General features: G+C 40.5%; 3 protein-coding genes across 6 annotated transcripts in view; 2 read left to right on the top strand and 1 right to left on the bottom strand.

The window, feature by feature from the left end:
- LOC111657297 (A-type potassium channel modulatory protein KCNIP2) overlaps positions 1-16154 on the top strand; it is an 84386-nt gene extending 68232 nt beyond the window's left edge. For 2 of the 3 annotated variants that reach the window (XM_023409408.2, XM_087174888.1), the window contains exons 2-8: positions 11785-11909; positions 12136-12205; positions 12625-12695; positions 12904-13011; positions 13498-13602; positions 13754-13816; positions 13911-16154. In XM_023409408.2, the coding sequence (XP_023265176.1) occupies positions 11785-11909; positions 12136-12205; positions 12625-12695; positions 12904-13011; positions 13498-13602; positions 13754-13816; positions 13911-13958 (590 nt within the window). In that variant the 3' untranslated portion in view covers positions 13959-16154. Of the gene's footprint in view, positions 1-10874; positions 10974-11784; positions 11910-12135; positions 12206-12624; positions 12696-12903; positions 13012-13497; positions 13603-13753; positions 13817-13910 lie in introns of all 3 variants that reach the window. The other variant, XM_023409407.2, reaches the window with a different exon arrangement.
- A 16-nt stretch (positions 16155-16170) lies between these two features.
- Positions 16171-20457, bottom strand: cox15 (cytochrome c oxidase assembly factor COX15). Its single transcript, XM_023409406.2, has 9 exons — positions 20264-20457; positions 19297-19484; positions 19083-19205; positions 18545-18731; positions 18171-18338; positions 17927-18008; positions 17428-17582; positions 17189-17302; positions 16171-17097 (listed from the first exon to the last, which is right to left on the bottom strand). Exons 1-9 carry the CDS (start codon positions 20336-20338, stop codon positions 16966-16968), a joined length of 1224 nt encoding a protein of 407 aa, XP_023265174.1. The 5' UTR covers positions 20339-20457; the 3' UTR covers positions 16171-16965.
- A 290-nt stretch (positions 20458-20747) lies between these two features.
- On the top strand, positions 20748-25201 carry cutc (cutC copper transporter homolog (E. coli)). 2 transcript variants are annotated; one of them, XM_023409426.2, is made up of 9 exons: positions 20748-20899; positions 21017-21100; positions 21338-21397; positions 21497-21706; positions 22752-22787; positions 23973-24106; positions 24245-24272; positions 24365-24470; positions 24586-25201. In XM_023409426.2, the coding sequence occupies exons 2-9, from the start codon at positions 21031-21033 to the stop codon at positions 24695-24697; spliced, it is 756 nt and encodes a 251-aa protein (XP_023265194.1). In that variant the 5' UTR covers positions 20748-20899; positions 21017-21030; the 3' UTR covers positions 24698-25201. The 2 variants fall into 2 exon arrangements, with proteins under 2 accessions (XP_023265194.1, XP_023265195.1); XM_023409427.2 differs by having other exon boundaries at positions 20771-20899; positions 20969-21100.
- The last annotated feature ends 1109 nt before the right edge of the window (positions 25202-26310 follow it).

Genomic DNA, 26310 nt, shown 5'->3' with positions numbered 1-26310 from the left:
GAATGGCATCTTTTTTTTTTTTTTATATGTCTATCAGCATTTTTGATCAGCTATTTATTAAGTAATTAGGGATTTCCAACAACATTACCAACAATGCATTGCATGGATATTGATCTTACATTTTACACACTCTATGTCAATGTAAACCAGAAGAACTTGTGCTGCCACCTGTAACAAAATACAAGCGGATCAAAGACATAAAAACAGTTTAACCAACAAACACTTCAATGAAACAAAAAGTAAAATAAAAATCAAGTTAAGGACAGAACATTTGATCTATAAACATAGTATGTATCCGAATTATATGGGAATAAATTTAACACTTTTCAGAGGAAATGTTATCTGACATTAAAGGATCGATTCACAGTTTGTCAAGTCTGTCTTATAACAAGTCCGGTGCCCATATGAACAATTAAAACAATCCTGTTCAGAATGGCCTTTGGAAGATTTCCTCCTTGTGTTGAATTTACCAAATCTTCTAAAACTGTAGACTTTTCAGCACAAAATTCCCTGTTTGTGTTAACCTTCCAACCAGGAAACACAAACATACTCCTGAATGAGCTGACATGAAAACAGTTAAACCAGAAATCAGCTAAACTTTTCACAGTTTTCATTCACAGTTAAGTTCCCAGCTGCTTGGTCAAGATTTTGAATGAGCATGTGATGGTTAATGTGAAGTACAGTTTCATTTGGCTCTGTGATTGAAGCCACTGCTCTCTCTCTCTTACACTATTTATTCTTCTCTCCTTTTTCTCATACTCTTGTCTCCCTCTCCCTCCCTCCCTCTCTCGCTCTCTCTCAGACATACAGTATTAACAAGGGCACAAAAGCCTTACAGCAGGATTCACCAGGATAAAACATTTATGTTGGACAGACAGTGGCTATTATTCACTCTGTTTCACAACAACAAAGGAAGGCTACAGGCTGCTGTCCTTCTGCTACTGATGTAACTGTCAATTTGATCTTTATTCATGGCTGGATCCCAATATACTTTCCTGTAGGCTGCTGCTGGCTGGTCGAGTTTTTTCTCCCCAGTTCAGAGTCTCGCTGTCTCTTGTTCCAACACAGTAATGTATTGTTTAGCTGATGTTTGTTCGCTCTGTAATACAGCTGCTGTGACACTAATTTCCTCTTAAGATTTGTTGTAGTGATGTTTTTAGTGACAAATCTTTTAACGGCCGAAACCAAACCTTTGCAGTTCTGAGATTAGAACTCTGTTTGCTCCTGGAAAGTTTTTTTTTTTCTGTATTATTATCGACCTGTTCAGGATGTTTACCTGATTTGGCTCTTGGCAGGAAACATTAGAGCAGAGTGTTTATGATTTGATGGAAATAAGTTTTCAGGATTGTTGTGAGCGATGAAAACTTAATTTAGATTGAGTGTTTTAAAAAAACAGGATGCATTTAAAAAAAAGAAAAAAAAAAAGCATGACTGCAGCTGAGTGCCAGAAAAAAGGGTCAAAGAACAGCAGCTTTAATACAGTTTGGTCTGCTTTACTGTTGAACTCATTATAATAGCAAACATGTGCATTACTATCCCTTTCAGTATTGTGTGAATGTGTGTGTGTGAGTGTGTCGGGAATTGTTAATGGCTTGTGATCTTTCATTAGCCTCCCACTGTTAGTCCGATCTCTGGAGCTGATTTTAAATGAAGGACAATAACAAAGGGAATAGCTAGAGGTGAGCAGCACTGTTGAATACGGTGTTGCTAATCGATGTCTTACCTCGCACTGCCCTCTTCAGGCGTAAAAGTTCATTGCTGCAATATGTGATTGAGAAGATCAGAGGTTTTCAGCCTCGAGTCTTCAAGACTCAGCCATATAGTTCAGTGTTTGTTTTATGGCTGCAACAGCATTTTTCATTATCGATCGATCTGCTGAGTAATTTCCTTATTAATTGGTTTTTGCTTTGGAGTATAATATGTCAGAAAATAGTGAAAAGTACCTTTTTACCAGAGCTCAAGCTGACAAAATAAGTGCCTTGTTTTCTGCAACCACCAAAACCCAAATATGTTCAGGTTAATTATCAGAGAAAATCAGAAATGAATGTTTAACATTTTTACCCAAAAATGTATTAAATGATTATCCAATTATCAAATCTGTTGCAGATTCATTGAGCTGACTAATCATTCCAGCTGTCGTTTGGTTGGAATATCACATTTCAATGGAAAAAGTTACCCGTATTCCAAACCAACGTTAAAATTAACTAATAATCTTAATTTCAGTAGAAATGGTAAACTCATGCACACAGAAATAATCCATTACGTCTTATTTCCTCAAAAGAGAAAAGCCTCTGATCCCTCCGTCTGTGATTATGAGCACTTTCTAAAGAAATTTGAATCATTAGCAGCTTGTCTGTAGTTTACGCTGAAAGGACTCTGCCTCAGTAGAATGGATCTGTTTTTGTCCCACATCGCAGTATTAAAAATATCCTCAAAAGCTAATGATCTATGCAAATGGATCTCTTCTTTCACTTATCTAATTGGAAACACACTAGCCAATTTTGAGCACCATTTGTCAATGACCTCCTCTGTGTCTCCTTCGCTGCACGCATTCACACACACATACACACACACACACACACACACACACACACACACACACACTGCGCCCCCCCCTCGCTCTCTTAGACATTTTAATCAGTTTTGAGAGGAATAATTGCCCAGGTAGACGTCTAAATATGGTGGTATTTCAATTACTTGGTGTGTCTGGCTTCAGGCAAAATATGCCTCACAGAGACTAATCAAATAAGACTGATTAACCTAACATTTTATTACAGTCTGAGTGTGCATGTGTGTGTCCGTGTGTGTGCACCGTGCATGTAGATTAGCATTCAGGTAAGTGAATGTCCATCATTATATTAACATCAGAGCATCACTTGGGACAGATTACAGACGTCACGTACTGCCCGCAAACAGTTTAGGCTAAAATAAGCTCCTGTGGTTCATCTGTGATTTCTCACGCTCACTGCTCTCACAAGACGTTTTGAGGTGATGCGAAGAGGTCAGGGGAGAAACTTCTCTGAGGGCTGTTTGGTACACTCACCTCTGGCCTGCCAATTATATCACACACACTCTCGGTTTCCACGCACAGGGAGCAACACTCTCGCTCTGTTGGAAACGGACTGAGCACAGCTTGTATCTGATTAGCAGTGAAGTGACGGCTGTCATGTGAAGAGCTTGATGTGTGTGCGTGTCTGTACGCAGTTACAGATGTGTTTTTGTTGTTTACCTCACTTTTATATCGAGAAATGCTTCCTAGTGTTACAAATTTTGGTGATTAGTAGGTGTCAAAAGAAAAAATCAGTAGATGCTAAATTTGCTTTAAAAAAGTGAACGTTTCTGAGGGGATGGCAGACATTGGCTACCGGATGGATTGCTATGAAATGCTGTATAGATATTTATGGCCCTGAGAGAATGTATCCTAAAGAGTCTGATGAACCCACGTTTCCTCTGGCGCCATCATGACGTTGGAATATGTTGTTCTGAGTGAAATGTTTCAACAACTATTTGATGGATTGTCGTTAAATTTAATCTTCCCTTCAGGACGAACTGTGAACACTTTGACAATCCCTTTCATTTCAATTTTATAATTAATTTTATAATACGATACCGCACATGCTTATCATTATACCTAAATACCATCAGCAATTTAGAATAGTCACTGTGAGCACATTAGCATGCAGACATTAGCATTTACCTCAAACCCCCACTGTCTAAGTACAGACTCACAGAGCCTCTTGCACAGCTGTAGACTCTCATGGATTACATAATTATTATTTGAAAAAGCATGACTATATTTCAGTTTGAAGCAGCTCCTAAATACACACTGCGATATATAGTCACTGAAATGCTGTTGAAACAAAGGTTATATGTAATTTAAACATCTAAACAAACGGTTTATACAATACGGTTTTACAGTAACCGAGACGCCTGAATGTCTTTTGATCTGCGAGTCGCCAAATCAGTGCAATGGTGAAGAAAGCCAAAATTTATGCTGCCATTATTAGACGCAACCACAACACCATTAACAAGTTCAACGTGCTTTACATTATTCCTATCATCACAGAGCTGTCATGTCTGGGCAGAGTTTTGGGAAAGAAAGTTAAAAGGGAGATTTTTGTTTATTTGTAACAAATTGATCTTACATTTCTGTCTTGGTACATGGCAGATATCCTGATGCTGTATGTAAGAGATGATGACAGATGGGTGCGCCCAGCCTTAATCTCTCACACTTTCATCCTTGATTTGACTCTCCTGCTGCAGACTGTGTGAGAATTTACTGGCCTGAATGTGTCACTGTATTTATGATTTCATGTAGCTTGTTTAATTAATCATGTCCATAAATGCATGCATATAAGGTAATATAATGCCTAACGTAGAGTAGAAGTCTCTACAGATGACTGTGAAGTCATTAATATTTAATAACCATCTTCTCAATTATCTTCTCTTTAGTTATCTCAATTTGCATGATCATAAAGACCCTATTGTATCAATGTCCGAGCCATTAGAAGCTGCAATAAGTCTCCCTTATTGTATTTTGAGCGCTCCACAGCCACAGTTGACTCCCTCACATTAGATGACAGTAATTGACCGTTGCACACCTTGAGTGTCCATGGGCCGGTTTCCGCCTTTAGACATGAAAAAAAAAGAATCATTGCTGTTGTCATTTTGTGTACCAAAGAGTCTAACTCTGTCTCTGATTGAGTGTGGGTTGTTTAGTCTCACCAGGCTGCTCTCTGAGATGTGTGCTCCCTGAGGCTCTGCAGCTGCACTGTAGCTCCAGGTCTCATTTTGACTCAGGGAATCATTAATCACACGACAGACACGTCAAACCCTCTGTAGACCTCTCCGTCTCCCCCAGCTTCCCTCTTAACTTCCCCTCCATATCCTGGTTGCTTTCTGTCTGGCAATAGGTCGACCCACTCACAGGCACAGAGAGACGGACGCATCCACGTGTCTATATACAATATACAATCTTAAAGACGAGATGAAGGCTTTGAAGTGCCAGGGAAGTGTTTCCAGTTTTGATAACAGGGGGCGTTTACTGAACATGGGGTGGAGAATGAAGGTGATGGAGGACAAGTGGTGTCATTTTTTTTTGTGTTATAGAGGAAAGACACCATCAGATGTTTAGGTAAATGCCTCAAAATGACATACAATATATTTATGTGGAAATGAGAAAGACTTCTGTCCGTTGGAAGAAACAAAACATTTTTATAGAGTCATAAAGTCTGCAGAGGGAAGAGCTTGTGGTGGTTGGATAGCTCCACAAAACGTTGGACTGTGACTGGCTAGACCAATGTTCTCTCCCCATTTCCTACCGCAAGTTGGTTTCTTTTAACCACGACCACGAACCTTAACCAAGCAGTTATTGTATTTGAGCCCAAACCATGCTCTCTCCCTGACCACACTGTTGATTCTGAGCTGCTGTGGAGAGAACAGACAAATGATGTTGTGCTGCTGTTGAGACCGTGAGAGTTGTACAAATGATGTATTTTCTTGTTTAATTTCCGATACCTCAGCTCAGGTTATCTGCCAGTACTGAATACCAGTCTGATACCAGTGTGCTGTTTTTTCCTCAATGTAGATTCTGCATATCTCACAGCAAGGGGACTCATTAGAGTCGATCTTATCTGAGGTAATACAGTAAGGTCAGGGTTTGCTGTGGCATTAAAAACTGAGGCCCGCTGTGACCTAATGACTGAAGCTGACAACAGAAACACTGATTTTCATAAAAACATTCTCAAAAAAACTAATGTGGTTTATTCACATATGGCTGATACCCAATCCGCATACAGTAATAAGGAAAGATAATGTTCTGCATCAGATCCCACCGCAACATTAAGGTTGAAAGGGTTTAAAAGGCTATATCCTTTGTATATGCTGTAGGCCTAATTACATTTTCTCTTCTTGTTACACATTGTTGAAAAGTTACAGGCTCAAGCCTAAATCCTACATGTGTTATATTAATTCCACATGGCAGGTCTCCAAAATGGACGATCATGGTTCCATTCTTTGAAATCCTATTTTTTTATAGAGTGTTTATCTGTGGTAGGATGTCAGTGTGCCAGACGTGACATCAATCTATCCCATCCCGACAGAAATATTCCCCAACGCACTGATTGCATATGCAATACATGTTACAGCCAGATTTCGCCTCCGGGCTGTGTGTTTGTGTGTGCACGTGTGTTGACTTAGCACTCAGGGGAGATTGCCACATCTGTGAGTTCGTCCACAGTAGCCACTGGGTCAGATATCTGTCGTCACAGCTTCCCTCCTCCCTTCTGTTAGTCTTTCTCTGCTTCTTCTTCTCCGAATTTTTGTCCTTCATTTTCCCCCTGCCACCTCTTTTTGATTCATCATTTGTTTTGGGTTTTTTTGGATTCAGTCCCTGCTATACCCCTGGCTGCTTTTATTTCATCCTTATCCATTCCATCTTGCCCCTCCTTTCCCCGTCTCACCTCCTATCTCATCTCCCAGTTCATTCTTCTCATCTGTCTTTTTTATGTTTCCCACTCTGTTTTCCCACTTAACCTACAAGTAGTACTCCTCCCTCCTTTCCCCTACTTCCATTTCTCATCTCCCTCCTCTTTCCTCAGCTCCACTCAGTCCCATCACTGACCCAATTAAGCATTGGGAGGGACACAGCAGGAGGAGAGTGACGGAGGTAAGGCGAGGAAGAGAGGGAGGACAGGCAGAGAGTAGAGACAGTTTGAGAGTCAGTAGCTGGAAAAGCAGAGAGAGTCGGTAAACAATATCTGCCAACCTGCCAAGACATACACAGTGAATTGCCTGAACTTCACCTGGAACTTAAACAACCTTTGACAGCCTCTGAGGTAGGCGGGTGTGGAGCAGCAAATCGACAGTCCTGCAGCCACGCACTTACCCCTCTCAATGAAGAAACGAGGAGAATAACGTTCTACCTTCAGTGAAGAAAGCGGGTGGGGTGCCGTGCGGAGTTAGGATGGACGAATGCCGGCATATAGAGGGAGACTGAGAGGAGAGACTGAAGAGAGAAAGACGGTGCATTCCTGGTTGGAGCTGAGAACGAGGGGGGGAGGGGGGCGTGGTTGCCCTGGGGCAAGAGAAAGATTTTTGTTGACAGAAACAGAGAAAGAGAAAGGAAGGGGGGAAAGGATGCATCTGTTCTTCCAAAACAAGTGGGAGGTGGAGGGGCTGCAGACTGTGGGCATCCTCCTGGTGGTCTGCAGCTCCCTCAAACTGATGCACTTTCTGGGGCTCATCGACATTTCCGTGGCAGGTAAGAGAAACCGTAAGGAAGCAAGAGAGAGGCTCTGAGTGAGAAGTCAGAAATGATTAATATGATGGAGGAAAACACTCAGCTGGAAAGGTGGGGGGGGGGTGTCTGTGTATGTTTCTGAAGTGTTTTTAGGGTTAAATAGTTGTCATGTTTCTCACATCTGTTTATAGTCCTGCGTAGTGTGTGTGTGTGTGTGAGTGTGTGTGTGTATAGCCTCGTCTGAGACTGAAATACCAAAGCACATGCAGTGTACACACCTTTCTAACTCACATATAGTTGCAGAATGTTATAACTGCTGCATTTATGACACAAATGAGATTCAAAACTTCCAAACAAATACATTTGAATGAATAATTCATGTCCACAAAACACATTCTTATGTAGGAAGAAGATATTTCTAAAATTTATCATTCAATATTTAACTACTTGCATCTAAAATGTTCTGTGTGTAAAATATTTTATCGACCATGGATTTTACTTTTGGTTTTTACTGTGATTAAGATGTGCCCTCCAACAATTTTATATATCAAGATCAGTCTGCTCACTTCTGTCTCTGGGAGAGGGGAAGAGGAGGAGGCCTGGGGGCGGGGGCCTTTCCATGTCTTCACCTTGAGGCCACACATTTTAATTTTAAAGCCTGCATGATAAACTGGAGGAGCACTTTTACCAGATGAGGCTCTAGCAAAAAAATGTGCATCATGGGAAATGTAGGTTCTGGTGCTTTTGGAGTTTAAGCTACATTAGGGGCTGAAAGTCAGGATATCTTTGCTCTTGCTGCATGTTCTTTCTTTTGTTTTTGCCTCTTGTGAGTCCCTCAGCTTTATGGGAATGTATCACTATATAGCTAGATAAGGATAGGCAGGAGAGGTGGGAGGAGATTAATGACATTAGGTACAAGTCCCAGGCCTCATTTGAAACCACAGGCAAATGAAGAACCAACTGAACCAACAGGAAGTTTTAATTTGATGATAATATTTCTGAAAACTACAGTTCTACTTCTCTCATCACGAGATGTCAGGGGGGCCTACAGATCTGCACAACCAGTCTGCATCTGCATCAGCAGTGTACCATATCACTGTGGCTCAGAACTGTAATGTGTTTGCTGCTTTCACTTCAGCTGAGGATATTGCATGGTTTCTCTGTGCCTTGAGAAAATCCTCAGATCTCTTGGGTTCATGAAACATGAAGCTCCTTCAAAAGTTACTGGATATTGTCAAAAATGTGTTGCCATCAAGCTAAAAATAGTGCTGTTTTCCTTATATCCTGAAGAGTTTGTGATGGTCTGTCAGTGTACCCTGGAGGAAACTATTGAACACTAATTGCTCAATCACCACAGGGCTCACGGTGCAAGTGTCATAATGCTGCACAACAGCCATCCTCATCAGACCAGCTATTGGTCTCTTTTAACTTTTCCACCAACTCAGGTTAAAATGAAAGAATTCCTGGTCTCATTGTCAGTGCCACTCAAAAAAACAATTTTAACTTCAAAGGCCGGAGAACAAATTGATCACATGTTACTTCAATAGCGGAAGGAGTGCTGTAACCTACTTGTTTTCAACCACAGTAGTATGTTAATGTTAGATGCAACTTCCATATTGAGTACTGTGTCTTATAGATTGTAATTTGATAGTGTTCTTTAAAACAACTGTGAAAGAGAAAGAAACTGCAGCTCAGCACCAATAGATATATAGATACAGATAGACACAGATAGACAGATGTTTTGGGGGCATGTTTTTATCAAATATAGGGACCTTTAAAGAGATGCACTTGTGTACATGTGCTTATTAAAATTAGGTTAATCCCTCTGAGATCAAATATCTCTATTCCAAGAGAGACTTTGCCAAGACAGCCGTAGCACATTTACTCAAAGACATCACAACAAGCAAGAAACCTCATCACCAGCAAAGGACAAACATTAAGAGAAGGAAGCAGAAGGAGATGGAGAAGCTTGTCAAACAGTGAGGGAGGAAAAGGTGTCCCTGTCTGACAACAAACATATCTAAGCAAATATTTGAAGCTCAGTGTTCCATGCAGAGCAGACGCATACAAATCATTTTTGTTTGTTTGTTTGTTTTCGTACCAATCTCTACACAGGCTTTCAGAACAATCAGGTTACTTAAAAAACAAATTTCACAACAGTTGCTATTAGATACTTCATCAAAACTGTAATCTGTGATGCTATGCCAGACACTTTCCAAACTTTAGATATGCTGTACCCATTAGATACATCTTAAGCAGCAGTGGCAAGTATCCAAGTATGTTTATGTGCATGTACAGTTTTATGACTTTACTAGTATTTCCAGTTTTATTTGCTACTTTATACTTATCCTCAGCTATATCTTGCAAATTGAAATTTTACTCCCACATTTATTTGACAGCTGCAGTTGTGAATCAGTTTGAATATCAGGTTTTATAAAAGCTTATGGTGAACTTATAAAAGTATGATGCATGCAGTAAAGCAAACCAACAGCAGTATATAAAGAAGTTACAATAAGTAAACAAAACAATCTCACCTCAGGGTCATTTGGTAGCTAGTCTGGAGCTTTTGATCAAATCACATGATCTTCCTCAGCAGATGGAGATACAGCATTACTCCTGGCATAATTAGTCTCCTGTGTCTTACTTGAAAAGTAACTTTTGTACCTATGGCTGTTGGCCACTGTATTTGTGATTCATTTCTGTATTGTGGTCAGCAGTTAGGTCCTTATGGAAAAAGATAATGTACTCACTCACATTCGCCTTTGCTAGGCGACTGGATGTATTAATCTGGTATCCACTGGACAATGTGCTCAACCTCTGGCTCCGAATCACACCGGAGCTTGTTAGGTATTGAGGACCACAGTCCCTGAGGCCCCATGGTGCAGGGAGACAACGGGGTGGGTTGTCAGTGTTGGTACTGTGGTGGTATTAGTTTTCAACCCATCACGGCCTTCATCCGTCAGACTGCAGGGGTCCTGCTGAAAGGGGTGAGGGGACTGTTACCATGGAAACTAAGAGGCAAGAGTAAGTATGTGGTTCATGTGTGTGTATTTGTTTTACTTCTCCCTGATTTTCATTATTACTCTGTAAATGGGCATCAGGAGGTTTGCGTTGAGCTGGACTGGTGCTGTGGTGTGAGGCATGATGGGCTCTGGTTTGAGGCGGTTTTGCAGTACTGGCAAATATGAAGTGAAACGATGTCCTTGTTTAAGCCGATTGTGAATTAAAACTGTTGATGTTTGACTTTTGTTAGAAGTTGACACTCTCCACTGGGTTTTCTAATACCTCATACAGTCGACTGAATGTGGCAATGCGATACGAGAGCCAGACTGATGAGGGAAGCTGTGCGTTTCTAGGGGTCACGCTGTGCTGCTGTTGTGCGATGATATCTACCGTTTGAAGTGGTATGTGTGGTCTCCCATCGCTAAACCAGGTCAGCAGGCAATTACCAGTTTGCCTCATTGTTGCATCTGTCCGTTGCATGGAGTGTGTTTGTACTTTTACGGACACGTGTGCATGTGTGCCTGAGAAAACAGAATGAAATCACAGACTTGCGTGCATGTGTGTGTTTGTGTGTGTGTGTGTATGTGTGTGTGTGTGTCTCTAACCTTTATGCTATGGTTGGTGATTGCAGGTAATCCTTCCACCAGCCAAAGCAAAAAAACCATAAAGCAGCGATTCCTCAAGCTGCTGCCGTGCTGCAAGCCCTCGGCTGCCCCCTCTATCAGTCAAAGCAAGTGCTCCTTCACTCTCTATACATCTCTACGTTCTTCCATCTGTCCGGCCTCTTGTGTGGATGCCGTCATGTGCGCGCAGCTGCCGAAAACATTCAGTGTACACATTAACCCACCTACAGGAATTCACTCAAACCCCACAAACTCAAAAACACCCTGGTGTTATTGTGGCTAATGGGTCTGACCCGTTTTTGTATTTTGGGATTTGATGACTGTGCTGTTCCCTTGGGCAGTGGAAAGTGTGTCTGTGTGTGTGTGTGTGTGTTTGTGTGCGTGTGTGAGATATTAAGGTGAGGTCAAAACTAACAGGTTCTAGAGGTCTGGGAACTTATCAGACATGGCACACACTTTGAGTTGAGAGTTATTTTTGGAGAAACACATGGACTGAGAATCGGATGAGGAATATGTGGTGGAGACTTTCTTTCCTCAGTGCAGGACCAGTTTCTTTAGTAAACTTGAATTTGAAAGTAAGAAAATTTAAAGATGTTGTACTCACCATGTTTTGCTTTGTGATAGGAAGTAAGGAAATAAAGCTTATGCTGGAACAAAGGTGTGTGGAAATTGCTTGGCTTTGTGCCGTCATGATTATATATATAGAAAATTGCATTCACTCACATTTTCCCTCAGTGAATTAACATTATTATGAAAAAAAATGTGTTATTTTGCTCTATGTAAGACTTGTACTGGATGAGGAGCTCGGTATCAGTTTGATGACTTCAGTATGTCGGCCAGGTCATGGCAGTCTCTGGAGGCTTTGTGTGGGTGTGGAGATGATTCATGCGAACTAACACTGGTCTCTCCCTCACACAGACAGCGTGGAAGATGATTTTGAGTTATCCACTGTGTGCCATCGCCCTGAAAGCATGGACAAGCTGCAGGAGCAGACTAAGTTCACCAAGAAGGAGCTGCAAGTCCTCTACAGGGGCTTCAAAAATGTAGGTCTGGCTGAAGTAATAAGAAAAACTGCAAATCAAAAAATGAAATCTGGCTCTGGTTGCATCATTATGGGAGTTCAGAGCAGAATCAGTCTGGCGAGAGCTGAAGTTGACGTGTAGCCCTTTACATATATATATATATATATATATATATATATATATATATATATATATATTCTGTGCTAGAGGAACTAATGAGTTTTCTCAATTCACATTTGTATCCCAGGAGTGTCCGAGTGGTGTGGTGAATGAGGAGAACTTTAAGAACATTTACTCCCAGTTCTTTCCTCAGGGAGGTGAGTTGTCAGCTCCGACCACTGAACCTAAGGAGCTCCAGCTGTGTCCATAATACTTTCCCTTACACCATTCCTTCTGTCTTCATTCATTTAATACATTTCAGGTAAAAATGTAAACAAAATCATTCATTTGATCCTGTAGAGGTATACATGTACCTTTTCCTCATTACAATGGAATGAACATAATTAGCTCATTATAAATGTGCTCGGGAGGGACTATAGTACATGCACTGCCAGGCAAGGCAATTTTTCATTCCATGATATTTAGGTTGATGAAATGTTAACCACTCGCCTCCAGTTGTATTTGAAATTATTTTTATATCCAGGCTATATTTAGCTCTCTGCTAATCCTAGCTCTTCAAAGACTTTGCTTCATGTTTTGATGGCACACGCGTTACCATACGTCTCCACCTCTGCAGATTCAAGTATGTATGCACATTTCCTGTTTGAAGCCTTCGACACTAACAAGAACGGCTCGGTTAGTTTTGAGGTGAGTTGTATTCTTGTGTGTTTGAGCGATAAAAGCAAAAATGTTGCTCCAGGAAAATTCGCCACCACAGCTGTAGCCACGTAAATGTGTTCCCTCTAAACACCTGTCCACAGAGATTATTGCTGTGATAAGAATTTGACTTCACTTACTGTGTCATGATTTAAGAAATGCCAAAACAATACAGTCAGTTGTTCCCTTTCTATCTCAGGACTTTGTATTTGGCCTGTCCATCATCCTGAGAGGGACCATTAATGATCGGCTAAACTGGGCGTTCAACCTGTATGACCTGAACAAGGATGGCTGCATCACCAAAGAGGTAACACCCACACACACTCACACACACATGTTGCACTGTGCTTAGATACAGTAGCTCTAATATCCTTGCAGTAATAGCTCCAGCCTTGGGATGATGAGGAAATGTCCTCATTGTCCAATTTTTGATAACTTGTTACTCTGTGTGTGGACATTGTCTGCCGGGATATTGATCACTGAATACATCAACTTTTATTTCAAAATTTAGAACTCTGCTCCAGTATGTCAAACATACGCTGTGGCATATATGGCCTCATGTGATTATGATATAACCAAGTTGTTTTCTGGTGAGACTGAGCAAAATGGTCACAGATGTCATATTTAATTCATAACATAAAAGAGTGTATAATATTTCATATGTGTCATACTAGTGAGTAATTTCTAATCCCACAAGGTGGAAAACAACCCACTTAATATCCAAAAAGATCGTGCATGTAGGACTCTAAGCTCTGTACTTCTGAAAGCCTGGCATTCTTTCTTTACTTTGCAGGAGATGTTGGACATCATGAAATCCATCTATGACATGATGGGGAAGTACACATACCCCACTATGCAGGATGATGCCCCAAGAGAACATGTGGAGAGCTTCTTCCAGGTTAAACTCAGCAGTCTTTACTTTCTATTGACCCCTCATTTTATGATTGCTTAAAACCACAAACCTCTATATATTGCTCTATAAAAGAATATAATGTACAAAATTCTTGAACTTTCAGTGAAGTAAATCTCTGCTGCTGTTTTTCTTTCAGAAAATGGACCGGAATAAAGACGGAGTGGTCACCATAGAGGAGTTCATTGAGTCTTGCAAAAAGGTAGGCCAGTAAAAACTGAAATTTAGTTTTCCAGGGAATCATTGAGGTGAGACGTGACACCGCCTCCTTATTCAAACCTCTTCTCTCTGTCTAGGATGAGAACATCATGCAGTCAATGCAGCTGTTTGACAATGTCATCTAAGAGTCTGAACCAGTTAGGACGCTGGCACCAGGGAGGGGAGAGTGTATGTGTGTGTGTGCGCGCAAGAGGAATCAGGATTGAAAAGTTTGAGAGTTGTGTGTGTGTGTGTGTGTGTGTGTGCGTGCGTGCGTGCGTGCGTGCGTGCGTGTGTGTGTGTGTTGCCGTTTCCTGACTTGCAAGCGTGCTTGTGTCTCTGTTGAGAGCTGTGAGTCCTGAGGGCACTGAGGGGCCCTTTCCTTCCTCCTGGCTCCTGGACCCCCAGTGGCATTTCTCCAAGCAACAATGGAGCTTCCCCAACTCCCTTCCTCATCATGCAGAATCTTAGTTTTACCCCAGAGACACAGAGAAAGAGGGCAAGCGGCGGGTTCACAGGCACGCACAAGATTCCCCACCTGTTTTATCTGAACTTTTATTTATTATTATTATTGTTGTTATTATTGATGGAGGAACTATCGCAGCTTGTAATGGCTGAACTCAGAGGAAAGCAGTTATCCCCAAACCGTGACCTAAGATGATTTTCCCCCTTTCCCAGTGATGGCTAAGATTTGGATTTGTGAATCGGATCCTGCCTCTGTGCATGTGGGTGACACCTCCCTGGAGCTGCTAGAGCACTGACGCAACGGCAATGACAATAGAAATGAATCTACCACCATCTAGTGGACGACAGAGAAGAGAAAGAGAAAGACACTTCCTGAGGGAACAACTGACGAAATGGACATCCAAGCGATCCTGTTTTACACATGGAGGTTCAAACATGTTGTTTTCCATGAGGAACTGATTTCAGTATCGCATGATGATGTCACTAATATCCAATTATGTATTTACAGAGATACTCCAAAGTCTGCTTGTCTGTCTGCTGTTCCTAGTCATTCACAGGTGCCTCACCCTTTGTGTATGTGTGTGTGCATGTGTAACAGAAAGAGATGTCATCCATCTTACCTATGTAAGACTCTAATGGGACAACACCCACCTCCATTCATGGGATTCTGGTAGAATAATTCCCGGCCTTCCAAACTATTACAGGTCTAGCTGTAGGTGTCTATTGACTGTTGTACATTTTCTAGCATTCCCAGTGGTGTGATGTTAGGCAGTACAGCGTGGGGATTGCACTATAGTTGAGATGTTTCGACCATCCCAGCTTGTCGCAAACATGAGACTGGCATACCACAGTCGTACTCGTCTATCAATATACATTCAAGGGGAATTTATTAGATTGCAGATTGTATTTGTGAACTTCTTGTAATCGGAAATGTCATGTGGTTGTAGCAGGTCCTACCACTTCAAAAAAAAAAAAAATCTCAAAACCCTTGTTGCATTAAATTAGGCTCATTCAATTTAAAAGAGGCATAGTATGTGGGTGTGTACTGTTAGTGAGAGAGACATGGTTTAATAAGTTTTTTTTTTTTTTTTATGCCCAGCCTTCCATTCCTTATTCTCCCTCTCTCTGTAACACCAAAGAGAAGATTTAAGAGGTATATAAAGCCACTCTAAGTTAAGACATATAGCCCATCCGTGGGTGAAGGGAGAGGGAGATGCTGTGTAGTACATAGGACAAGGGGCAATCAGAGATAAAAGGGTGTTAGTTTGGTTAACTGGAAATGTGGTTTACCTGCACACAGTCCAAACTGAAGTGTAATTTTAGGTTGTGAACCCACAGGCTCTTATGAATAATTTATTTTTTAAGAAAATTTCTTAGCCATTAATAATTTGGTCCTTTTCACACTAGATCAACTCTTAAATCCAAGATGATATAAGTACCAGAGGCGCTCAAGCCATAGTGAAGTAGGCTGTAGTGTCTTTTAAACGCAGAGATTATCATGGAATAGCAATAATTTCCTCTACGTTATCAGCTCCTCATCCAACTTCTCATTCCACTCAGAGCACACAGTAAGGGTGCACTGAGACCCTGATGAAAATATGCACTTCTGCAATTCCTTTTTTTCTGTTCTTCAAATTTTTTTTTTCTAGGAAAAAAAGGGGTTTGGCTCTGATTGTTCCTTGCCAACAGTTTTTAACTTCCATTCCTGACCACAAGTTAAATCTGTCTATACCCGCATGTACTGTGTCTAGAACAATGAAAACCTACTAACCCGTTGTACTGACTGTCTAGTTATCTAGCCTCAACTGGTTGCATTACGTATTTAAAATGTGTATATTTTGTACAGAGACAATAAAAATCACAGTTACTATGCAAAATGGACTGGAGTTTGAATTTTAAAGACTGTACATAATTGTCTTTATTAAAATAAGAGCTTTACATGTCTAAAGATACAGTACAAAGCAACAATCAAGATTACACATGTTTTTGTTTTTTTTTTTATCTTATAATCCACCAACACAATGTCAACAAGAAATGGTTCATAATTTAAATATACATAATTATACATAATCCCAACTGCCACATCTAATTCAACCAACAGGCAGTGTATGAACAGACACAAGGCAACAGGTGAGTAATGTCTTCGTAGTGAAATTTTCTTTCAAACATCCCGTTACAAAAACAGCAATTCAGTCTACTTAACATGTTCCTGCCCACCTCTGGCTGGCTGCAAACCGAAAATGTACCCTTAACTGAAAACCCTGCAAATTTTCACTTTTCTGTCCAGCTTTAATGACACAGCATTGAAGCTGGACAGAAAATGAAAATTTGCTCGTTTTTGCTTTTGCATTTCTTTTGTGTATATTCCTTGAAAACCAGAACACGTCGCATTCAGGTGGTATCTTTTAATGATGTGTCCGCAAATGGTTCAGTCGATACCTCATGGAAAGTGGAACGGTGAGCAATTATCAAAATAACACCTCTGCTTTCAATATCACCACATGAGGTTTACTTTGCATTACCGCAGGACAGATGCATAAAAATGTGTTAAATGAAAAACATCTCAGTTTTTAACGCTGCCATTTTTTCACTTGTTTCTAAATGCCTTGTTCCCAGTGCCACTGCTGACTCTTAAAAGCTTGAGCCGTGGCCAGTAGGGATTGGATTTGCCAATAAAGTAGCAGGCATTTACTTGGGCATCTTGCGGAGTTCTGCCAGAACCCAAATGGCCAGTGAGAGAAGAGCCACAGAGCCAGACTGGTGAGTAGCTGCCAGTGGAGTGGGGACATACAGTAGAAGTGTGCTGATACCGAGGGCAACCTGAAGAGTGCAAATAAAGTTTGTTTTAGTTTAATCACACTGAAGAGTAATAGACTGAGTTTATATGTTTCTGTGTTGACTGACAGCCTACCTGTCCATAAGCCATTGCTGCAAGGAGACTGATGGCGACCTTAGCCCTCCTGGGCAGCACCATCCTTCTTGAGAACAGATAGAGGCCTGTAATCGCAGTCAAAGAGGAGATCGCCTAGAAGAAAAAGCACAAGGGAAGGCTGTCAACAACCGGCTGCTGACTGAATGGGAAAGGAGAAGGGTACAAATTATGTTAAATTTAAAATAAAAGGTTATTTCTTTACGGAAATGAGGACACACCAGAATTCTGTGGTCGAACTGCACAGTCGTTGGATTTTCAAAGAAGTTCTTGAGGGTGGGAGAGAAGGCCAGCAGATCATCAGGGATCCATCGCTCTCCCATCTTAGGGAAGGAGTTATACACCAGCCCAGCATCCAAACCAGCTACAAAAGCACCTGCAACAAAGCATTTTAGACACACTTATATCTAGATCTGTGTGTGCATTGTTTACTTTTAATTTTTTATTATCTGTACAGTCTACAGGAGTAGATTTTCTACATATCAAACTTAAATGTCCAAGCATTTCCTTTAATTTAATAGAAACAACAAAAAACATTGCATATTTTTTTCATACCCTCTTTGACTTTCTTAATATGCTCTGTATTAAGTTATAAAATATTAATTTGTGCTGTAGTACTTAAGCTTCAAATATGAAGACTGCAGCTACAGATCTAGGGATCATTCCTATCTCAAAAGAATTATATCTTTGATACTGCACTGACAATACATCAAACAGTACCTGAAAGAGCTGTGAGAAAGACAAGTCCACCAGTACCCTTGGCAAACCTCCTCAGCTGCATGAGACGTGTGGTTTCTGCAATCTAAGACAGAGGTGCCAAGAACAGGCATGAATTTAAAAAACCATAAACAAAATGTGTGACAAAATGTATTTAGCACACACAGGCCAATGTTAGAACTGTATTTCTTGCAGGCAGGAACTTAAAACATGTGTTTGGAATGTAAGCAAGAGACTGCCTCTGTACCTTGTGTGCAGGCAGCATCATTGTAAGCCCCGTCCAGAGACTGGCACAGTAGAGTAGCAAGGCTGAACCAAGGTGAGCACTCAGGCGATACTGGCTAACACGCGGGACGTCATGAGACTCTGGCTTTTCCTCCAGACCGCTTTTTACCATGTACCATCCCAGAAGGCCCTGAGAGGACACACGCAATGACACAGTCATTCATGTGTTTTTTAATCTAATTTGATATCCATACAACTTGACTACAAACTTGCACTAATTGTGACAAATAAATCAGTGCACCAACCAACCTGCTCTAGAAAATACTAACACTAGAGTGAGGTAGGCATTAACTTCCTATGATCCTCTACCATCAGCATTGCTGCACTGACTCTTACCTGGAAGAAGACAAATCCACAAAGCCCCAGCACTTTCCCCTTCATGGAGCGAGTGAAGTATCCTTTCCTCCAAAAGTAAACAGTGGGGAGAATGTACGCAAGTCCAACCAGTCTGCCCCACATACGATGACCCCACTCCATGTAGAAAATAAACTTAAACTCTGGCAAAGTCATGTCATGGTTCATTCTGGGAAAACATAATGACAAAAGATAATTCAGCTTTACATCAAAGACCCAACCTATAATTTCGTATACAACATAACACTGAGTTGTGTTCAGTTACATAATTGTAAAAACCTGCTTGTAAATACACACACAAGCACATTTGTGTGTGTGCGTGTGTGTATATAACACACACATATATATATATATATATATATATATAACACAAGTTTGGTTGTTGTCAGGCATTAGGCTGTGATCAAAAAGACATGTCAATCAATTTCACAATGATAGGAGGTTCCAAACATGTTTTGATTATTGGTGACATGGTGTGTCTTGATAAGGTAGAAAAGAAACAGAAAAGATGGGGCCTTACATTTTGAATTCAGGAAACTGCTGGTACTTGGAAAACTCAGCCTCCCACTCTGCTTGCGACTGAGGTGGCTTCATCTCTCTCACCAGGTGCCAGTCAACCATGGAAAGCCCAGATTCTGTTAGCCTGATGCACATACACAGTAAGTGCCTATTCACAACACTAAAACACAAGGACTGTTAAATACACAGACATATCACTCTTAAATCACTTTTACCTTGTGACACCACCCAACACAACAGCCCCGACCACCAACCCACTGCAGCCTAGTAACCAGCGACCTACTATGCGATTTGTAGCTGCATTGGGGACAGAGGCTGCTGACAGGGTGGAGGATGTCTCGGCTTCTGCTGTGATGGTACTCTGACCTCTCTTCACAAGCCATTGTCGTAGCTGTGGACTCCGCTGATATTTTAGAGAAAGGAGAGGGAGGAAGAAGATTAAAAATACGAGAAAGAAATTCCACTTTTACCTCACATGTGATGTAATTATCACTACACAAAGTGGTCAAAAGTATGTGGACAATTTTACAGTTTGGGCTATGCCCGTAATTTCACATTAGGGGAAATCTTAATGCTACAAAATACAATGATATTTTAGACAATCGTGTGGTTTGTGGCAAAAATTAATCGAAGGCCCTTTCCTGTTTCACCATTAAAACACCAACATGTACAAAGCAATGTCAATAAAGTAATGTTATTTTGAGGCTGGTGAGGAACAACTTAACTTTGCTGCATAGACCCATGGCCTCAACCACACCGAAAACCTTAGGGATAATTATGAATATTTTTGACTAAGTGATGCGGTCAGAGATTCAGGACATTTTGTAATTGAAAATGGCAATATAAGTACATTTAGGTTATTAAGAATTTCATAATGTGGGTTCTTTGATAATCTAGAGCTCTAATGTTGGTTTGACAGTTTACGATACATCGGGATGATGGTGAGGTTATTTACTGTTATGTGATACATGCGTACGTGACTGCAGCAGAGTCAGGTGACGTTGTATAACCTAAATAACTTAAATATACGTTGAAAACAACAGCAGAGTGAAACACAAGGCAGTTGGATGATGGGTTAGCTTTTTGACAACATCTGACATATATTAGTTACTTGTTCACTGCCTGACCTTTTCATGCTTATCCAGATAGTTAGCTAATGCTAGCGTTCAGTTATATACTCACACTGCTTTGTTGAAATCTCTTGCTGGCGCTTCTGCAACCGCATAACATCGATGTCCGTATTGAAGACAGTAACATTTTGAGCCCTGAGTCGTCCGCTGGAGCTGAGCTGGTAAATGATAAAGGATGAGGTTAAAGCTGTTACCGGCTGTTACAAAACCATGTTTCCTAAGAGCTGTCATGCACAGTTCAACTTTGACCTCCTGACGTCACAACAACACGACGAGCAAACCAAAATTAGATTTTTGTTTTTTTGGGGGGTTTTTTGCTTTTTATTTTCTTAGACGGAAAACACTATATCAGGGAGAACAATAACAAAAAATATTGTTTTTTATAAATTTTATCATGAAGGGACGGGATGCCATGGTGGTTGGTGGATGTTTGTTTGTTTCTTAGCGTATCCTACATGGGCGGTCACATGTCTGCCTTTGTCTCAGTGGTGCGGCGTAGCCAGTATAGCACCTCCCACCCGCTAAACCGCGTGTAGTAAATGTAACGATCCGGAAAACGCCGATCCACTGTTGTCGCTGTCTGTAGCTGTAAGTAGTGAATCAGTCACCCAAACAACATGCACTGATGCAGTGACGCTTCCAAACAACTGATAAGGTGCCATGAATCGATAGGAAGAGGAATTGACAGGTAGCTGTTGTTGTAGTAGAAGTTAAAATTGTTAAAGGATTGTGGACGTGCTAGCTAACACATTCACAGTGAATCTCTTTCTGTCTCCGTCTGCCTGTCTGTCTTCGTGTCTCTCAGTCCAGACAGTCAGTATGGCAGAGAGCTTTTTGATGGAGGTGTGTGTGGACTCCGTGGAGTCTGCTGTCAATGCTGAACGAGGAGGTCGGTAATGTGTCCACTATACTCACCAAGACCTAAAGAGGAAATACAGGGAGTCACACTTGAAAGAAAGGACACGTCATTTAACGCATTTTTAGTGCTGCTTCAGGCAGATTTGACAGTAATTGTTCTTAAACACCTGTGTACTCAGTACTGAGCATTGTCATTTCATTTCTCAAAGGTCATGGCCATTAAGGTATGTTGTGTAGGTGCAGTCTGAGTGTTTGCCTCTCTGCACAGGTGCAGGTCGACTTGAGCTGTGCTCTAGTCTTCTGGAGGGCGGGCTAACTCCCAGTGTAGGTGAGCAGGGTTCCCTTCTGCACAGATATCCGCACAACCCAAACCAGGCAAGCACACAGTCTCACATACAGTATGGAACCATTATTTGTTTTGCCACAGGTTTGCTGCAGGTCGTGAAGCAGTATGTCAAAATTCCAGTCTATGTGATGATACGGCCTCGTGGAGGGGACTTCTTGTACTCAGATCAGGAAGTGGAGGTGATGAGGAAGGACATAGAGCTGATGAAGAGCCATGGAGCCGATGGATTAGTGCTGGGAGCCCTGACAGAGGATGGACGGGTGGATGCAGAGCTCTGCATGGAGTTACTGGGTATTGTCTGCCTGTGTATTTGATCCGCTATGTATGCGCTTACAAGGCACTAAACAAAAGCAACAGTTCATGATGTACAGTTAGACAAAGTCACAAACAAACAGAAATGTCCAATAATCAAGGATACAGAGTAATCTATCAGAGTACTTTGCCTTAGCTGCCAGACTTTTAAGTCTAAATCGAATCTCTCTTAAGTCTTGCCAAAACAAAAACCTCTCCACTGAAATTCCATTTCAATATATTACCTTCACACACCCAAAACAAATCAGGAATCCTTATCTTTATTGGATGCCTTAGGTCATTATCCACATGGCAATGAAATACAAAAAGATATTGTTCCTCAATATCACCAAGATTATAAAAACACACATACACACTGCTCCTTGGGGATAGGTATAATTAAAAACATTAATGATGACAGTATTAAAAAGGTTTTCCAGTTGCAGGGGTTTGCAGTTATCCAAGTTGGCATACTTAAAGACTTACTGTCTGTGAATCACATATTTGTTATCAAAAACAAAACAAAGGCCTTTGTAAGGCCTGGTATACATTAAAGCCATAGATCTAAACTTAATCATATCATTGCTCTGTTCATATTTTACTGTAAGAGTTTCAAATATCTTGCATCGTATAGAAAACTTAAGGATTTAAAAGCAGCTTCACAAGTGTTGCATTGAATATCCTGAAGTAGTAGAAATTAACTCAATCATAAAAATCTGAAGGGTCAAAATCGCAACATTCAGTCGCAGAAATTGTGTTTATTTTCATCTTAGCTGGCAGTTATAACAGGTCATGGAAAACTTTACTCTAAGTTCAACTGTGCTAGTCTGCTGTTTGTGTGTGATAGTGTGTGCTCACATTTGTGTGATAGTCTTTGGCTTTGTGTTGGCAGTTACTCAGAATTGACACTATGAAATGATACAGAATATGACTCTTAATAATTGCAGGCTCACAGAGAGAGGAAAAATGTTCAGAATGTGCTATTCGTCTAAATTGCAATCTTTGAGGTTTTACATTATCTTGATTTTCACTTTTTCCTCAACAGCTGCTGCTCGTCCTTTGCCTCTCACCTTCCACCGAGGTAACATTTTCTCCTTTATATCACGAGCTTTTAAAATTCTTTGCCACTATAGCAATTACAACTGAAAAAATATCACAAAGCCACAATGGAATAAAAGCACTGTGGAGTTCTTTCAATAGTGTTCCCAAGTAAAAGGTGCAGAGAGACTCATAATATTGAATCTCAGCTCACATACAAAGTACAACAAAAGTCAGTTCATACCTGGTCAATATCAGTAAAATTTTAAAGAAACTATAAATCCTGCCAATTTAATACACATTTATTTCTTTTGAGCAAAAGCCCAAGAAGAATGAATCAACTTCATTTGAAAGACAGAAATGATTACCTAAATAAAATACAACGAAACAACTGCAACTATATTCTGTACAACCTTCATCACTGAGATTCTCTTTGTTTATTTTATATTATTTTGTATATCCGCCTTTATTGTTGATGACAGTGTAAATGAGACCAATCTTACCCAAATACATGGAGAGATGTTCTGCTATTCTTCATAAATGATGCTTTTCAGCTGCTGGTGGACCCCATCTGTTCCAAACAAACTTGAAGAATGTGATGCCAACATTCATCTGGCTTCTTTTCATGTTTTTTTTTTTTTTATCAAAATTTCACCTTTTGTGTAGTTTTGTGAGCAGTTGTTTTCTTTGTGGATGCCATGTGTAGAGGTTGACTTCATGCAATGTCCTTCACACTCTCTGAACAGTCACTGAAAAGACAAATGATCCTTGTGCTAAGTCAGAAGTACATGTGTCAGTTTTTTAAAGCAAGGTTGTGTAAATAGCGAATCGTGCGTGTTTCACCTTATGTTCAGTAACCTCCTGCTGCTCTTGAACGCTCTCCCATCTCTGTGAAGTCTCACAGTCTGGTTTCTTACCCACAAGCTGTTCCTCATCATGGGGAGCCATGTTGCATTAGATAGAACCTAGGCCAAACCTGAGGAAGCTGTGGTGTTCACAGGTTCTTTTATAACCTTGTTCATGCAGTTAAATCACAGGTGTAGTCCCTCTTAATGCAGTGGTGACAGGTAAACTGACTTCTGTTGCATTGGGGATGCACTTTGGCATCTGTATTTTCAATGTAGTCAGTTGAACGTGTTTGATCTGATATATAATAAAAAAAACAAGTACCCTACAGTTCAACTTCAACTCAGTTTTGTTGTATATTGTGATATTGCTTCTTCTGCAGCTTTTGACATGGTTCACGACCCAGCAGTCGCTCTGGAGACTCTCGTATCATTAGGGTTCCAGCGTGTGTTGACAAGTGGCTGTGACAGCTCTGCTTTGGAGGGACTTCCTCTCATCAAACGGATCATTGATCAAGTATGTATAATGTATATGTGTAAACTCTGTGCATGCATATATGTTTGCATGGTTTAACTGTATTTCTTAGTCAGTGTAGATTAGCATCTCATGTCTCTCCCTCTCTACCATTCTTACATCATCATCTCCACTCAACAGGCTAAAGGGAGAATTACCATCATGCCAGGTTAGTGCATTTATTTTTTTCTACATTATGTTAATTATATGTGTATTTTTAGTTGTTTTCAGTTGTTTATTTAATGATTTATTTTATAACAGGAGGGGGTATCACAGAGAGGAACCTGCAGAGAATTTTAGAGGGATCAGGGGCTCAAGAGTTTCACTGCTCAGCCCGCTCCAGTAAAGATTCTTCTATGAAGTTCAGGTATGTTTAAATTAGCCATGCTTACATACATCAAATGATTTTTTGCAACTATAAGGGATAAATTGGTTTTTGATTTTTTTTGATGCTGTCTAAGACATGATGTTTCCATGTGCAGGAACACCTGTGTGAATATGGGAGCTGCTTTCTCAGCACCTGAGTACGGCCTAAAGGTGGCAGATGTGAGCAAAGTCCGCACTCTTAATGCAATTGCCAGAAATACCTTGTGAGTGGCTACTGGACAATCATGACAGACAACAAAACAGATACCTCAAAGGTGATCATGAGTAATTGTACTGATATGTCATCATTTATTTTTACTAAAAGCCAGAAAAAGAAGACATTTCAGAACTGCCACAGAGTACTTTTGTTTCTCGTTTTTTTTAATCACTGATCAAACAGTCCTTGTAAAGTTAGAGCTCAGGGACAGACCTGCAGCCTTCTGGGATATGCAGTGCAGAGAGCATAATTTACATGTATTATTATAAAACTGTACGTGGCCTCAGAAATAGAGATAGGGTCATGAAATAAACGGTAGATGGTTAAATTAAAAATGGCGCTAACCAGTGCTGCTGCTGTTTTCAGAGCAGTGAGTTTTCCATTTGCTGTATCATTGACCTATTTACAGTGGACGATAATGCAAAGCTGTGACCTCCTGTGCTTCATTTTTTACAAGGACACAATCATTACAACTTCACTTTGCTCAGAATGTAATAAAAGTCAGAAAACTTCAACACCTCAGCACATTTTGTTTTATTGTCAATGTTGTGAGATGTCTCCTACAGTTAAAACCAGTGTCCTGTTAATTTAAGAAATATGCCACACAATTGCAGAATCATGCTTCATTTACATCAGCTGTAATAATGAGGTGTAAGATATTTAACGTGGCTGAATTCATTATCAAATCTCTTAAATGGAGCGTCATGTCTCACAGTAAAAACTGACTTCACAAACAGAGAGTCAATGAATCTATGATTTCATTAAACAAAGGAGGTGATCAATAGAAAGTTAAAGCAGAATATGGCAGAGACATGAGATAATGTCATATAACCACTCTACCTCTCAGATTCATTGTCTGTTGATTGGACTAATAATTTAATAATTTATCCATTTCAGCTTTAGCCATAGCCCATTCTGCATGTCCTCTTTCATGGCTTTTTTTTCTAAGGTGACCTTTACGTCTTTACATACTGTATACGTCGGAAAAGAATTGTAGCAAAACACCTCAGACTGGATAGGAAACAGTTTTCAATCAAATATTTATGGATTTCTCCGGTTTCAAATTGCTCTTAGTTGTAGTTTGCTATAGGCAGCTAATATTTATTTATCTTTCTCCTCTGCCCTACCCCCTCTTGAAACTGTCCTCTGTGTCTGCTATTGCCCCTCAACATAACTCCTCTTAGCTTCACTTAAAGTCCCTGTCAAAGTAACTGCCTTCACTATTATATAACAAGTAACCAGATTTAGCTGATTGGTACCGAGGGCTAATTGCAAAATGATGCTCACCTCTGTGCATACAACCATAGTTATAAACATTACACATTACATTGCTCTTATATTGCGCATAGGTTACCTCACGTGTCACACTGCTGTCCTTGGGGTTATACACACAGTGAGTCAGCCAGATTGTAACCATTTGGTGTTATCAAACATGTAATGATTAACCGTCAGGCACTCAGCGTAATCTGTTTTTGGACCATCACAGTCGGTGAGATAGTTTTCACACACGTTCTTTATTGCAAATAAAACTTGTATTTGCAGCACTGTAAATGAGTCACTTTCTTATGCAGCAAGTTTGCGTCGGCCATGTTGAGTATTGTCTTTGACACATCTGTGTTTTCCT

The sequence above is a fragment of the Seriola lalandi genome, unplaced genomic scaffold (genome assembly GCF_002814215.2).
Source record: "Seriola lalandi dorsalis isolate HSWRI2012SDOR001 ecotype SW California unplaced genomic scaffold, Sedor1 jcf7180002054391, whole genome shotgun sequence".
Taxonomy (NCBI): Eukaryota; Metazoa; Chordata; class Actinopteri; order Carangiformes; family Carangidae; genus Seriola; species Seriola lalandi.
Note: the sequence above shows the minus strand (reverse complement) of the source record. Positions and strands in the feature narration are given on the sequence as shown.